General features: G+C 37.2%; 1 protein-coding gene across 1 annotated transcript; it reads left to right on the top strand.

The window, feature by feature from the left end:
* The first annotated feature begins 290 nt into the window (after positions 1 to 290).
* LOC149189671 (uncharacterized) lies at positions 291 to 2595 on the top strand. Its single transcript, XM_089413256.1, has 3 exons — positions 291 to 719; positions 1560 to 1689; positions 1789 to 2595. Exons 1-3 carry the CDS (start codon positions 563 to 565, stop codon positions 2402 to 2404), a joined length of 903 nt encoding a protein of 300 aa, XP_089269382.1. The 5' UTR covers positions 291 to 562; the 3' UTR covers positions 2405 to 2595.
* The last annotated feature ends 12668 nt before the right edge of the window (positions 2596 to 15263 follow it).

Genomic DNA, 15263 nt, shown 5'->3' with positions numbered 1-15263 from the left:
GTGTCTACTTTTCCCTCCAGAGATTTGAAAGCACCTCTGGCCGAATGTGCTTTTAATTGCACTGAAAACCGTCATTCAATGTGTATGAATCTTTTCTGGCATTGCATATTTTTTATTTTTAGCAGATATTTTCATGTGATTTACTTTGTATTGCTGACAAGGATTGCGGCCCATTAGATCTTCCAAATCACTGGTTTGTCAAATCATCTGCTGGAGATCCCCAGCAGAGATGCCTATAAAAGGTGAACTAGGTGCTTGCCTCAACAATCAAACGCCGAGCTTACGTGAGGGGAGCTTCAATTCAATTTTGGAAAAACACAATATTCAGTGTTTGCCAGTGTGTGCCACAGAAGGCTGAAATCTTTTAGTAACCATTGAGATAACCAGCGAGAAGCTGCAGTTTTTCTTTCCCTTTGAAGTTCTAAGTTAAGGGCGGAAATTTCTGGGGATTTTATTGGTGTGTACAGGTGGTAATTAAGGTAAATTGTCGGCTTTGAAGTTTCAAACACTTTGTTCAGAAGGAATTAGAGAGTCGGAGCTGCAACTTTGGTGGGCTAATTTTATGGCGTTGAGAACCTGGTGTGAATTTTCTGCTGCTGAGGATGAGGAGGAACCCAAGCCGAGGAAGGGGCCCTGGACTGTTCAAGAGGACATGCAGCTTATTAGGTATATAAGTTCGCATGGAGAAGGACGGTGGCCCTTTCTTGCCAAAGCAGCGGGTATGTGATATTATATGCATGGAGTTTACATGCATTGAGTTTTTAACGTGCATACCTCGGGGAACAATATTTTTGAACGTGCGGAGTCTAATTGTTTGAAGGCTTTTGTTTTTCAATCATTTTTTTTGGGATAGAATTATGGATTTTAAAGGTTTAAAATGAGTTTTAAAATGTATAAATGAAGTTAGTCATATGACAAAAATCTGAATTATTTGAATTTTAGATATATCATTAATATTTATTATTTCACAAATCATGAAATTTTAACATTCACGGATGTAAATTAGTTGGGCTATGTGGAATTTAGTTTGTTTCAGATTAGGTTAAGGTTGAAATCTCATAGAAAGGGGTTGACGAAAACCATGAATTTTTATTTTAAAAATCATAAATTTTTAAACTTTATGAGATGCAAAATAATTAGTTTAGGTAAGATTTAGTTAGTTTCAAATCAGATCAAAGGTTGAAACCTCATAGAGATTATGAAAGCCATCTTGAGAGAATTAACTATGGCAAAGACATCCAGGCTAACACAGTCTAAAAAAGCTAGCCTCTAAATAGATTCCATTATGAAAATTACATCGTTAAAACTTATTAAAACTTATTATTCCCGAAAACAAAAGCCCTGCCGTTCATTTGCTACGCCAATGCTTTTATTTTTTTTGGAGATGAGAATATCTCGGGATCGTGGGTGTTATTAGCGCTCGGCATAATAAATTTTCGAAGAAGTTCAGATCATTTTTTTTGGTTATAATTGTCGATTTGACAAAGCAAAGAAATTAATTTACTCAAGAATTTTAACTATTTTGGTTAATCGAAATGTGAAATGTATGTACTTTACAGGCCTAAACAGAACAGGCAAGAGCTGTAGGCTTAGGTGGATCAACTACCTCCGACCTGATCTCAAGCGCAGCAAGATCACTCCTCAAGAAGAACGTTTGATCATTAAACTCCATCGCCGTTGGGGGAACAGGTATAGTCTATAATACTCTTCATAAATTGCAACATATTCAGTAGATATGTCTCTCTAAATATTCGGCTTTCTAAGTATATTTCAGTTTCAAATGGTCAGGTGGTCTAGCATTGCGCAGAATTTACCGGGGAGAACGGACAACGAAATCAAGAATTACTGGAGAACTCGTATCAAGAAAAGACTGAATCTGAATCCGCAAGCTGAAAGTGGCAGCAACAGCATGGCTGCAGACAGTGGCGAACAAATTGCAGGCTCAAAGGGTTCTGACTTCCTCGCAACTTCATCTCAGAGACTGCCTGGCCTAGATAGTCTGGAGTCTTCCACTAGAATCACAAGGCAAATTACCGAGGAAATAGCGGTTCAACCAAAGGAAACCCCATATCTACAAAGTCATAGTTCTCCAAGTAGCAGAGAAGATTGCGATAATGGATTGCAGAGAGAAATACGAGAGGATTCTCAAATCAATGAAGATGCGCAACACGGCGCAGCTTTGCAGGGACATTTGGAAGGATCAGAGGAGCTGTTTGAGAACGCGGTGTTACCTTATATTTTTTCAGTGGGTTCTCTGGCAACTCTGCTATCTTCTGAGTTATTTGCAGATGATGGCGGGACTCTAGATTTTTCCTATATGGTACCTTCACCAGATAGCTTCCCAGAGAGTGGGAGTTACCTGAATGGTTATTCTGATGTATTATGGAATGTTCTGGATGAATAAACATGACCGTTCCATTCGCATCAGCTTTACGCGTGTCGGGATGGCTACGAATGTGGCCAGGAACGATAAAGTAAACGATGTAACGTACCAGATCAGCGGCGGCTCCTGCGCACAGCCTTGCCTCGCTTTGTGTACACGCAGATTACGTCATGTTTTTTCCTTTTTTTAAAAGTGGTCTAAAGAGGCGATGTTCCAGCTCAGAGACGAATGAAAAATTTGACACTATTTTGAGAAGAATGAAAATTTTGATATTATTTTCATGAAATTGAGTGGAGATTTTTGAAAATCCAAGCTTTAGTATTTGGGGGGTGTTTTGTGGGTTTTCCAAGCTTTAGTATTTGGGGGTGTTTGTGGGTTTTCCGTAGTATGGGATACATTTTCACCACACAAAACACACATTCGATCATTTTCATGGTAAGAATTTAAAGAAAAGATATCATTGGATTCTAACCAGAATTCATGCTAGTAAATTTTTATGTATTTATTATCCCATAGCCAGATTTCTTGAAAAGAAATATAGCGGGATTTCAAAGATATGTATTTTTTATCTCATGGCCAGATTTCTTGAAAAAAAATATAGCTGCATTCCAACCAAAAAATTCATTGTGCCATAAATTTTTATTTATTCATTTATTTTGTTTCTATTTCTTAGTTGACAATTTATTTACTGTGGAAGAATGATTAATGTTAAGCACTAATAATAGAAATTCAGGCACTATATTTTTAAAATCTGTTAATCTGTTATTTTTTTTTTTTAAATCCTGGTTACCGCTTTTGTCAAGTTTCAGAAGGTTTTCTCACTGAAAATAATTGTGTTTATTTTGGATGGTGTTTGTATTTATTTTTTTTTCTTAAAAAGATTGGGGGAAAATATTTGTATCTATTTTAGATGATATTTTTATTGTTTATATTTTCTATTTCTTGTATTTTAATTAATTTAATTAAAAATTACTAATTAAAGAATCTAAAATCTAAAAAAAACAACAATAAATATTTCAGTAATTTTATCAGATCTATTATGACAAATTGTACTAATGATAAATCCATAATAATTTACTAATCATGAATAGAGACCAATAAATTGTAAAACAAATATGTTACAAAACACTAAAAAAAAATTTGAAATGATATATAAAATAAGTATTCCATTAAACCATATTAAAGAAAAAAAAAAATTCCACCAATGATTAAGGGCGCCCTATAATATGGCTCAAAACATGGCTCCTTGATATCCTTACGATTAGTTCGATCAAAACCTAGGCAACACCCAGAGGACCAACATTTTTTCAAGATATATTAAGCAACAAGTTTGTTATAGGATGGTATGACAATGAATTTATTTATGCTAGTAGATTACTACGGGTGCTTTCCTATCTGGCATGGTATGAGATTAGTATTGTTTCTCTAGTTGAAACATCTATTGAAGAAACAATACCGAGGAGAACGGACAACGAAATCAAGAATTACTGGAGAACTCGTATTAAGAAAAGACTGAATCTACAGGAGGGGAGGGGCAGCAAAGACATGGGTACTGACAATGGCGTGCAAATTGCAGGCTCAATAGGTTCTGACTCCTGCAAAACTTCATCTCAGAGACTGCCTGTCCTAGATAGTCTGGAGTTTTCCTCTAGAATCACAAGGCAAATTCCCGAGGAAAATAGCGGTTCAACCAAAGGAAAACCCATATCTACAAAGTCATAGTTCTCCAAGTAGCGGAGAAGATTGCGAGAATGCATTGCAGTGAAAAATTCGAGAGGGTTCTCAAATCAATGAAGATGCGCAACAAGGCGCAGCTTTGCAGGGACATTTGGATGGATCAGAGGAGCTGTTTGAGAACGCGAGGTTACCTTATATTTTTTCAGTGGGTTCTCTCGCAACTCTGCTATCTTCTGACTTATTTGCAGTTGATGGCGTCACTCAAGATTTTTCCTACATGGCACCTTCCCCGGATAGCTTTCCACAGAGCGGGAGTTACCTGAATGGTTATTCTGATGAGGAAACATGACCGTTCCATTCGCGTCAGCTTTCTGCGTGTCGGGATGTTGACGAATGTGGCCAGGAACGATAAAGTAAACGATGTAACGTACCAGATCAGCGGCGATTCCTGGGCTGGGCACAGCCTTGCCTTGTGTACACGCAGGTTACGTCGCTGTTTTCAGCAGTACTCTAAGGAGGATAAGTTTTCGAGAAGAATGGAGATTTTGGCACGGATTTGATGAAATTTAGTGGAATTTTTCGAAAGTCAGTTTATAGTTGTTAGCTTTAGTATTTTGGGTGTTTTCTAGTTTTTTGATGGTGGTAAACACATTTTTATTATGGAAAAAATCATTCGATCTTTTTTAAAATCAGATTTCTTAAAAAAATAAAAAATTAATTCTAACCAGAAATTCATGGTCCCACAAAATTATTATTTTGTTTTTTTAATGTTATATTTAAGATGTTTAAACTTTATATTTTTCAAAAATATTTTAACACTCGATATCAACTTAATTTATATCTATATATAGAAAAAAATGTTAAAAGAAAACATTTTAATATTGTATAGCATAAAATATCTAATATGAATTATGAATAAAATATTATAATATGAATTAATATTGATGTATACTTAAAAATATATTAATAACAAAAAAATCAATTTAATGTATGCTAATAAAATGGCTCAATGCACATGTTATGTAATCTCTAAAACATTCAAAAATACAATTTAAACAATAAAAAATTACACTGTTTTCTTCACTCCAAAATAAGTTTGCACCTAAAGAAATTTGATCCCTCCAGGCTCATGTTAAATATGATCTATGGTGGTGGTAATTTCATTAATTATCATAACTCTAAAATATGTTTGCACCTAAAGAAATTTGATCTCTCTGGGCTCATGTTAAATATGGTGGTGCTAAGCTCATTAATTGTTCATAAAGTGTATTTTTTTTTTCTAAGTAATGCTAATCTATTAATAAAAAAGGTAAAAATACAGCGAGGCGTCGGCCTCTGCGGTGCTGAACAAAGTTATATCAGTATGGAACCAAGAACCAAAAAACATGACTGCCCACCGAGGGGAAACCAGTCTGAAAGTAGCCATAATCAATGCCCACGCAGGGGTCCCAGATCATAAACAAAAACATATTAAGCCCACACAGGGGTCCTGAGTGTGATTCAACCAAAATGAAACAAGTGGAATGAAAATTCATTGGGAAAACAACTAGATTGAACCTGGATAGCACATTTGTCAAGCGGGGCCCACTAGGCGTCTAGTGGAGGCTCCTCCACAATTTGACAGACGTAGTCCGCCTAGTCCACCGGCTCTTCCTCGATACGACAGCTGTAGTCATTCCCCTCCGCCACCTCTACGGATGTGCCACCACCTCTGTCAACAACCTCCTGCGTGCGCCCGAGCATCCAACGCCTACATGCTGGTCGCCATCCAAGTCCTCACCATGCAGGGTGCTACCATGTCCAGCCTTGTGCCTGAGCAAGGCTATCTTCACCTTTTCGCCATCTCCCGTATCTCGTGTCTTCTTAGCCTTCCCTCTGGTGTAGGTCTACTCTTCCTTTGGTTCAGTTCCCTAAGTGGCAAGCTCCTCCTGCTAACTCAATTCTTCGTTGAAAGCCACAGTGATGGTAGCAATGATGGCGGGACAATTCAGCGTGCTCTGAAAATGGAATTGGGTAGTGTGGTAAGAGGGGTGAGGGGGATCAAGAGGGCCAGTTGTTTGGAAGGCTGCATTCGCTCCTCTAGCCTCATAATTTTGTGCTTGTCCTATGCCACTGCAGGTGTGCAGGTAATGGCCAGTGAGATGACCACTAGACTGAGCAGAGGAAGGGGTGGATGAAGGGGTCTCTGGTTCGAGGATGGATGTCGAGGCTGGGCGAGTGCTACATCCTCGACTGCTACCACGTCTGCTCTGCATCCTATGGCGAGTTCGCGTCATGGTGTGGCCAGTAGAATGGCGATTGAAGTCTTGGGCTGGGATGACAGAGATAAAATCAAGATGAGGGCCTGGTGAGGAATAATTCACTCTGGGATTGCTGCTATTGTTGAGCCTGGAAGCAGGAGAGTTCTGGGCAGAATTCAGGTTGCATTGAGTGGTTTGGGTGAAATGGAATCCATTTCCCAAATCCACACAGCTAATAAGCCAACAATGATGCCCTGTAACTGTGTGGAAGTTCAGCTCCTCAGCTTGAGGGGGGCAAGAACATCTAAGCAGAGAGGGGGAGAAAGTGTTCTGGTCCGCATTCGCCATGATTTTAATCCTGTTGCTTCCGTCTCGACCTGAGCACCAGCATAATTGTGCCTGCATGTTCACAGTTTTGTGCCATAAATTGGCATGGAATGGGATGCGGGTGGCCATGTGGCTCGACTGCCTGCCATTCGCCTATCTCGTCTTCATTAATGCCCTTTTAATCACCCACATCCGGGTGTTCATAAAGTGTAATTAACCCAGTGGTCTATATTGGAATTGGGCTTGAGGAATTTCTATTTTCAACAAAATGAATGGTTGAGATTTCAAGCCAGGAGAATATTATATGTCTAATTCATGATCCAATAGACTATATGATTCTAGGCACTTAGAAGAACATGATAGCCTCAGAAGTGACATGGGCCATCACAAACATGCTCACACATTCTTGAGCAGCTAGCTCTAGCAACACCTCCTAAATCTTCACTTGAAAGGAAAAGTTAGTACCAGCAGGGAAATTCAAAAAAATACCCATACTTCTAAGAGAGAACACACACTTTGAAAAACATGCATGCACTACCAACAATGCATAGGCATTCCTACTGGTTGAATTTTTAAACAACCATGGCTTTATTTTTTTTCCCAATAGGCATTGAGACTACTTAATGCATTTCAAATGGTTATTAAGTAAATTGAGGAGTTTTTTTCATGGGAGATAGAGAAAATTGTTGGCCAATTTTTCAAATTTCATCTTCAAGACATTCCAATGAATTAAATGGAAATTGTTTTTTGGGTTTTCCAAAATTTGTTAAAAAATGAAAAAAAAAAAAAAAAAAAAATATATATATATATATATATATATATATATATATATATATATATATATATATATATATATATATATAATTTATTTTGTGATGGAAAGGGAAGTATTTCTCCTATCACCTAGTTTACCTCCTTTTATTTTGAAAATAATTTATCTATTTGAATTGCAACATACATGATCAATATGGATCTCATTAACAAACCAAACTAAATATCACTTTAAGGGGACCTCAACTAGCCAACACAACCACCAAAAAATAATGTCAATATTGATGCAAGTTTAAGTTCTCAGAGGATGCTCATATATAAACTCTGAAATAATAGAGAGACCTCACAATTGTCTCTAGCCACATCTTTAGATATCATTTTAATGTCTACTGCAAATGCATAAAGCTTGTTAACCAATATTTCTAATTACAATGCTACAATGTTTGAGCATTATAGAACTAGTTTAAATAATGAACAAATTAAAGACTTAAACATTACCAGACAAAAAATCATGATAGTATTTATTAACCCACATACTCAATTATAGCCTCCATTGAAAAGAAAATGCATTTGTATATATTGGTGCACCTTCTAGTCGTTTCTACACAATTAGATGGATAAACAATGATTTATGGCATTAGATAATCCTCCATGAAAGAATAGGGAACTTCCTCTATATTTCCTTAGGAAATTTTGGGAAGAGTTCATTTTAGATCTTCATGTCAACTAATTTGACATTACAAAATTCCAAGGGGTGAGTTGGAGGTTTGCATAAGATAGAGAGAATTATATATATGACTTAGAGCCAAGACCTCATCCTCCTAGGAGAAGGCCTAACCCCCTACTTGGGATTTACATATAACCCCCTTCCTAGGTATAATGTGTCAAATTAAATCTTATTTAAATGTGAGTTTTCTTATCTTATTTTTCTTAACTAATTAAAATATTGTATATGTGTATGTAGGTTGGAACATTGTATTATAGATTTATTGTATCACCCTCGTACCCTTCAACACTCCCCACTATCTACCCATGATTTGTCCCAAGCTACAGGGCAAGTCCAACATTTGGCCCCTTTCCCTAGTTATTGGGATACCACTTTACTCCACTAGGGTGCTTATATCCTTGGTACAAAACATGGCATCCATACACTATACACCATCCATTAGTCCCCCTTGTTGTAGATACTACTATTTCATCTACCATGGCTTATCCACCTAGCCCCCATGTACCACCTCAACCATCATTCTATGGCGATAATATAGTAGATGCAATAAGAGATGTTGCCTCGAAGTAGGTTTTGCAACCAAATGTTGCTAATACTAGTGAACCTCCATCATTACCTGAGACATTCCTGTTGAGATCATTCCTTGATAATTTTATTCTATATTATGAATGGAATTTATTTTAGCCATTTTTATTTAAATTCCATGATTTTATTTTTTTAAACTATTATAGGGTGGCATAGAAAAGAAATTAGGATAAGGGAGGAGGGAAACAACCTCGCAGTTGATAGTATAATTTGTAGTGAGGTTTCTTGGCTTGAAAAATAAAACTAATCCCTTTTTAAGTGTGGTAATTCATTATGGAAAAAAATTATGATAACTCTTTTTTGTGCAATATCTAGAGAGATGAACCACACCTAGAAATAAAAACATTGAGCTCCTTCTTCTAGTAAGAGGATAAAGATCAACTTTTGGGATGTACTTGATAGTAGTGAGTTTGGAAGTGGTCAATGAGTGACCAATGACTGCCATTTTGTATATAGGGAACCATATTCTATGTTTGGGCATGGGGTTCTATTCCTACGTTACTACCTTAGTCCCTCCTTCACAAGAATCTCTCTCTCTCTCTCTCTCTCTCTCTCACTCACACACACACACACACACACACACACAAACTCTCTCTCTCTTCCTCTCTCTCCCTCCCTCTTCTCTCTTACTATCCCTCTCTCTCCCTCTTTCCCTCGCTCTCCATTTTCTCCTTATCTCTCTCTTCTTGCCTTTATCTCTTCGTATTCCCCCCCTTCGCCCCGCTTCAATCTCTCTCTCTCTCTCACTATCTTTTTTTCATTTCCTCAATTTCTCATTCAAAATTACTCCCTTACAACTTTATCTCTCTCCCTCCTTTGCTCCCTCTCTCCCCTTCTCCCCTTGTCTTTCTAGTCCCTCCCTCTTTCCTCCTCTCTCTCTCTCTCTCTCACACACACACACACACACTACATCCTCTCTATTTTCCCTCTTTTCCCTTCATCCATCTTTGTCTCTCTCTCTCTCCTTCTCACTCATGACCTCAATCTTCCTTTATCTCTCCCGGCCTCTCTTCTCCTGCAATCTCATTCTCTCTCTTTACTTCTCTCCTTATCTCTCTCTCCATCCTTTTTCTCTCCCTCTCTCCCCCTCCATATCCGTCTCTCTCCCTCCCCCTCCCTATCTCCTTCTCTCTGTCCCTCATCCCCCCTCTCTTACTCTTTCTTCTTCCTCCCTCTCTCTTCCCCCTAATTTATCTCCTTCTTCGTTTATCTCTATCTCCTTCTCCCTTTATCTCTATATACTTATATTTCTCTCTCTCTCTCTCTCTCTCTCTCTCTCTCTCTCTCTCTCTCTCTCTCTCCTTCCTTTATCTATCACTATCCCTCCCCCACTCTCTTAATCTATCCATCACAACAATCCCCCCCCCCTCTCTCTTCCTCATTCTCCCTTCTCTCATTCTCAATATTCTACCTCCGTCTCTCCTCAATATCTCTCTCCCTAACTCCCTCAATATTTATCTCTCAACCATCTCTCTCTCTCTCTCTCTCTCTCTCTCTCTCTCTCTCTCTCTCTACTCCATCTCTATTTCTTTATTTACCCACTAATTTGCTCACACACACACACAAACTTTCTCTCACTCTTTGTTTCACTTCCCCTTCCTTCTCCTCTTTCCTCTCTATATACCTTTACCACTCTCCCTCCTCTCTCTCCATCCCTCTCTCTGTCTCTCTCCCTTTCATTCTCCAACTCTTTCTCTCTTTCTCTCCACTTGTTTGTTTTTGTCTCTCTCACATACTCTTCCTTTCTCTTCCCCCTCCTCTCTCTCCGTCATTCTCTAACTCCATCTTCTTCCATTTATCTCTCTCCTCTCTCTTCAATTCCCCCCACCCCATAACTCTCTCTCTCCCCCATACTTCCTCTCCCTTCCTCTATCCCTACCTTCCTCTCTTAGTCTTTCCTTCACAACAACCCTCTCTCTCCCCTTCACTCTAACTTTATCCCTTCATCTCCCCCTCTCAATTTTACACTTCTCTCTCCTTCTCTCCCCTCTTCTCTCTCCCCCTATCTTCCATTCTCTCCCTATATCACTTCCCCTAGCTATGTGGTTCCCCTTTCCTCTCTTTCATTGTATCCCTATCTAAATCTCTCTCATTTTAACCCTCCCTTTCTCCCTCTCTATCTACCACAACTCTCTCTCCCCCCACTCACCCTCTCTCTTACATCCCTGCTAACATCATCTCTTTTTTACACATTACTATTACCAGCTCAACCCTTTCCCTTTCCCACTATCCCCGTCCCTCGCATCAATCCTTTCCCTAATTCCTAGCTCTAGAAATGTGTGCATGTTAGTAGAGATAAGAACATGCATGTCTTTAGAAACACATGTTCATTCCTAGTGCTAGGAATGTGCATGCACTTTTTTAAATTTAAATTTGGTGGGAAGCTTATGTTCAGGATGACTTGGTTTCTTCAAATATAGAATTACGATGTAGTTTGGGTTGCAAGTATATCAAAAAAAATTCAATATACCTCTCCATATCTCTATTTATGATGTTATTTTTCTATAGGATAGAAAAACGCATTATCCATGAAACTATAGACACATCCAAGGTCAACTCTGTAGATTCCAACTATATATTTAAATAAATAAATAAATAAATAAATATATATATATATATATATATATATATATATATATATATATATATATTACTATTTTTATTAAGTTTTTTTGTCTTAACATATATTAAAATATTAAAATACATCCATAATGTATTTCCACTATAACTTCTTTTCCCTTAACCATTTGAAAATAATGTATATAATGCACTAGTAGACATTAAGACATACAAACTTTAAAAAAATAGTTTGATAATGTTAAGACCATTTTATTTAGCACTAATGAAAGCGTGGGGGCTTCACTTATGGAGCAATACCATACCATGTGGGTTCATATTGGGGGATATATTATGAGGAAAAAATGACATATTATATTGGGGGATATAGAGGGGGTAAAGGGTTTTTATATTGATATGTATAAAAAATGGAGCTCAAAGTCAATGAAAAATAGAAAGGGGTATAAAAAATGTTAATGAAAAAATGGATACCTACAATATCTAGTGAAAGTAGGGGTTTTTAAATTGGGAAAGTGTATTGGGTATTGATAGGGGGTTAAATAAAGTGCTTTTTAGAGGTATTTTCCAATATGTAGTCAAATTAAGGGTATTGTTTAATATGCCACGTACACATGTGATATTCCAGGGGTTCATTGAGTGAAGTCCCTGAGAATGAAACATCTTGTAATTTCAAAGATATAATGACTTTCATAATTTAAAAAACAATATAAAATAAATATGATAAATCTTGAAAAAATAGCTAAGCATAATATCGATGTGCTCTCTACAATACAAAGTTTTATAGTGAAATTCCATAATTTAGGTTCTGAATGTTAGCACTAACAAAAAGATATGGATTATATTTTGCATGGAAAATAACATACCATTGCTAGGAAAACTCAAAATTCACATAGTTATACACAATTTATATAAATAAAAATTGTACACTTAGACAGCTTTCCTACATTTCATCATTTTACACCATATTTTATTTTGTTGTAGATGTACCTCAAATTATCTTTTCAGTTTTGAAAATTTCCATTTTTCTCATTCATGATTGTAAACACCAAAGTGGAAACCATGACTGACTAGACAAATCCTATAAACATTTTAAAATATTAATTTATTTTCTTGAAAATAATAAAAATATCAAATGTTGTCTTGAAGAGAAGGACATACAGATCCAAGTCTGAGGGAAGATGGGAAGTGGGAAAATGGTACTCGATGGCATAGCATATTGGCCCCACCACCTAATCATTGGAAAGACATGATTGGACAAGAGGAAGTGTCCTTCTTTCGTTGATTCCATGACATGAAGGAAATTGAAGAGAACAATATTACAAGAAACTAAGAGTCTAAAAAGGAAAGGCGAACACAAGAGGAGGAGAGAGAACATCAAAGAAGGAATTTACTAAGGAATGTTGGACTAGGAGCAAGGAAGTAATACAAGAGACACAATTGAACTTGACACTCTGAAACTTGGAGTGTTTCATGTGTGATTGATACGTTGGGATACTAGACTATGGTGTCCAAACCTGAATGGCTACTGGGAGGTTCAGTGGACAATTAAACTACAGGTGCTTGCTAAATTAGTTGGTAAACCGTGCTTGCTAAACAAGTTGATAAACCACTTCATTCTTGATAAAAGGGTTGATAATCCACTCCAGTTCTTTCTATAAGGCTGATAAACCACTAGGAAGGGTAGCTAAACCATTATGGTCCTTGCTAAAAGGAGTTTATAAACCACTAAATGCTTGCTGAGGAAGTTGATAAGCCACTTAGTGCTTTCTAAGTAAGCCTATAAACCACCTAGATAGTGGGCTACAGATTCCTAGAGTGCTTTCCTTGAAAATAAAACTCATAAACCACACAGATTGTAGATTCAAATTCCAAAAACTCAGCAATACCCTAGCTGAGCCATGGGTGAATTCCCTGAGAAAGCATCCCCTCATACTTTCGATCAAGATCGGGGGTGGTAAAGTACAAAAAGGTTGTGGTGTAGCTATCTTATGGTTCAGAGTAAAGTTGAAGTCCCTCCTTCAATTTTCATCCATTTCAAATTATTCAGATAAGTATAATTAATTATGCATAACAAATCATGGATGATGAAATTTCCTCGTATGTCATTGGAAAATTTATGGTGCAACACTACTCATAGAAGTATTGCTAGAATTCATTACATGTTCATGGTGAATGAGTTTCCTTATATCTTATTAGGGTTATGTAAACTTTTGACATTATGTGATGGATATTATCTCCATGCACTACAAAGTTACTCGTATGGATATATCTAGTTGCATGAGGTCTAATTTCTAACTGGTTATTACAAGTGTTTCTAGCTATCTAACATGTTTATGAATTTAATGGTTCATGGCTATACTTAATATTATACTATTGCACTGCTTCCCCAATGTTTCAAGAAGTGACATGACAGATGACAAGAATTTTCCTATCTATCAATATTGTCAATTGATAGAAGCTTCTTGTTGGAATTTTCAACTTACCATACTTCCCTAGCAGAGTAGTGAAATGCAAGTGACGATAATGTTCCCTCTCATCAGACCCCTTAGGCGACATAGTTTCCCAATGCGCATCACCCAATGCTCGTCAGTGATTAGCATTCTCCAGAAGGTGGTAGTGACAAACATAATGGTGATAGACAAGAAGGCTTCCATATGTTGAAGTTGTTAGATGATGAAAACCCTACCCCTGCTCGCCACCCACTACTCAGTTTTGAAGGTTTAATAGTAGGAAGAGGAGTGTTGCACCACTCTGACGTGATGTGGGTCTGTGGACCCCACCAGAAGTGGTATATGGCTTGAAAGACATTTAATGGGGAATAATCATAGAATCTCATAGGAGCTAGACCTTGTGGGGCCCGTTCCTGGAATGACATGGTAGTACCATGTTGACATGGACCCATGCCTCCACTGACATGACTACGCCATGTATATGCCACGCGTAAATCCATGATGATGTGGCCTTATTAGATTGGCTAAACATTAAATGGGCATAACTTTCAATTGGGGACTCGGATTGGATTAAATTTTATATCACCAAGAAGCTCTCAATGAATTGGATGTGATGGTGGTATCAAAATTTCGTTCCACAAGCTTTGAAAATGGAGTATTTTTGTAACCCCATCTTCATAAAACTTTGAGGTCAGGTTAATTCAATAAATAACACATTCTGCAGCCTGAGATAGTACAAGGGTGTGGGAGAGAGAGTTACACTTATGCTTGACCCCCTAGTTTTTTTCTACACTCAGATACATTTCCAATGGTACGAGAATGACATCAATTGGAGTTAGTATAAAAAATGTATGCCTCTTACAAATTGATTTACCATGTTTCACCACCATGGTATCAATGGATACCGAGCCATCCCTTGTTGATCATACATATGGGGCTATTGATAGGTGGACAATGAATAAAACTCTAAAAGGTTCAAACCTATAGCTCTATTTTTGAATTTAGGGAATCAAATCTTACCCCTAATTTTCTTTTCAATTATGTTATATACTAGGCCACTAGGAGGAATAGGGTTTCCATATTATGCTATTGTATTTTGTTCCATAGTTGAGCAGAGCAATTAGGAGTGGGAAGAATTAGGTTGAAACTAGGGGGTTTAGGATTTTGTCGTAGACATATAGGTCGAAGGTCTCAATTACTCCATAGGGAGTGCATTCTTCATTGTACTTGTACATTTTCCATACTAGAGAAAAGAGATTAGAGCAACCTCAACTTCTAGTTGGGTTTTATTTGGTAAGGCTTTCCTGGGGAAAATATTTGTGTTTATTTTGGATGGTGTGTGTATTTATTTCTAGTTTCTCTAACTAAGAAAATTCCACTAACTAAAGAATTTTGGATCTAAGGAAAAATTAATAGTAAATATTGCAGTAATTTTATCATATCCATTGAAAAATTATATTAGTGGAATATCCATGTAGTTTACAGATCATTGGTAGATACTAATAAGTTGTTGAACAAAAGTCTTA

The sequence above is a fragment of the Pinus tabuliformis genome, chromosome 3_1 (genome assembly GCF_031772625.1).
Source record: "Pinus tabuliformis cultivar Carrire ecotype Pingquan chromosome 3_1, CPIR1, whole genome shotgun sequence".
Taxonomy (NCBI): domain Eukaryota; kingdom Viridiplantae; phylum Streptophyta; class Pinopsida; order Pinales; family Pinaceae; genus Pinus; species Pinus tabuliformis.
The sequence above is the reverse complement of the archived record's forward strand: the minus strand, read 5'-3'. Positions and strand labels throughout refer to the sequence as shown.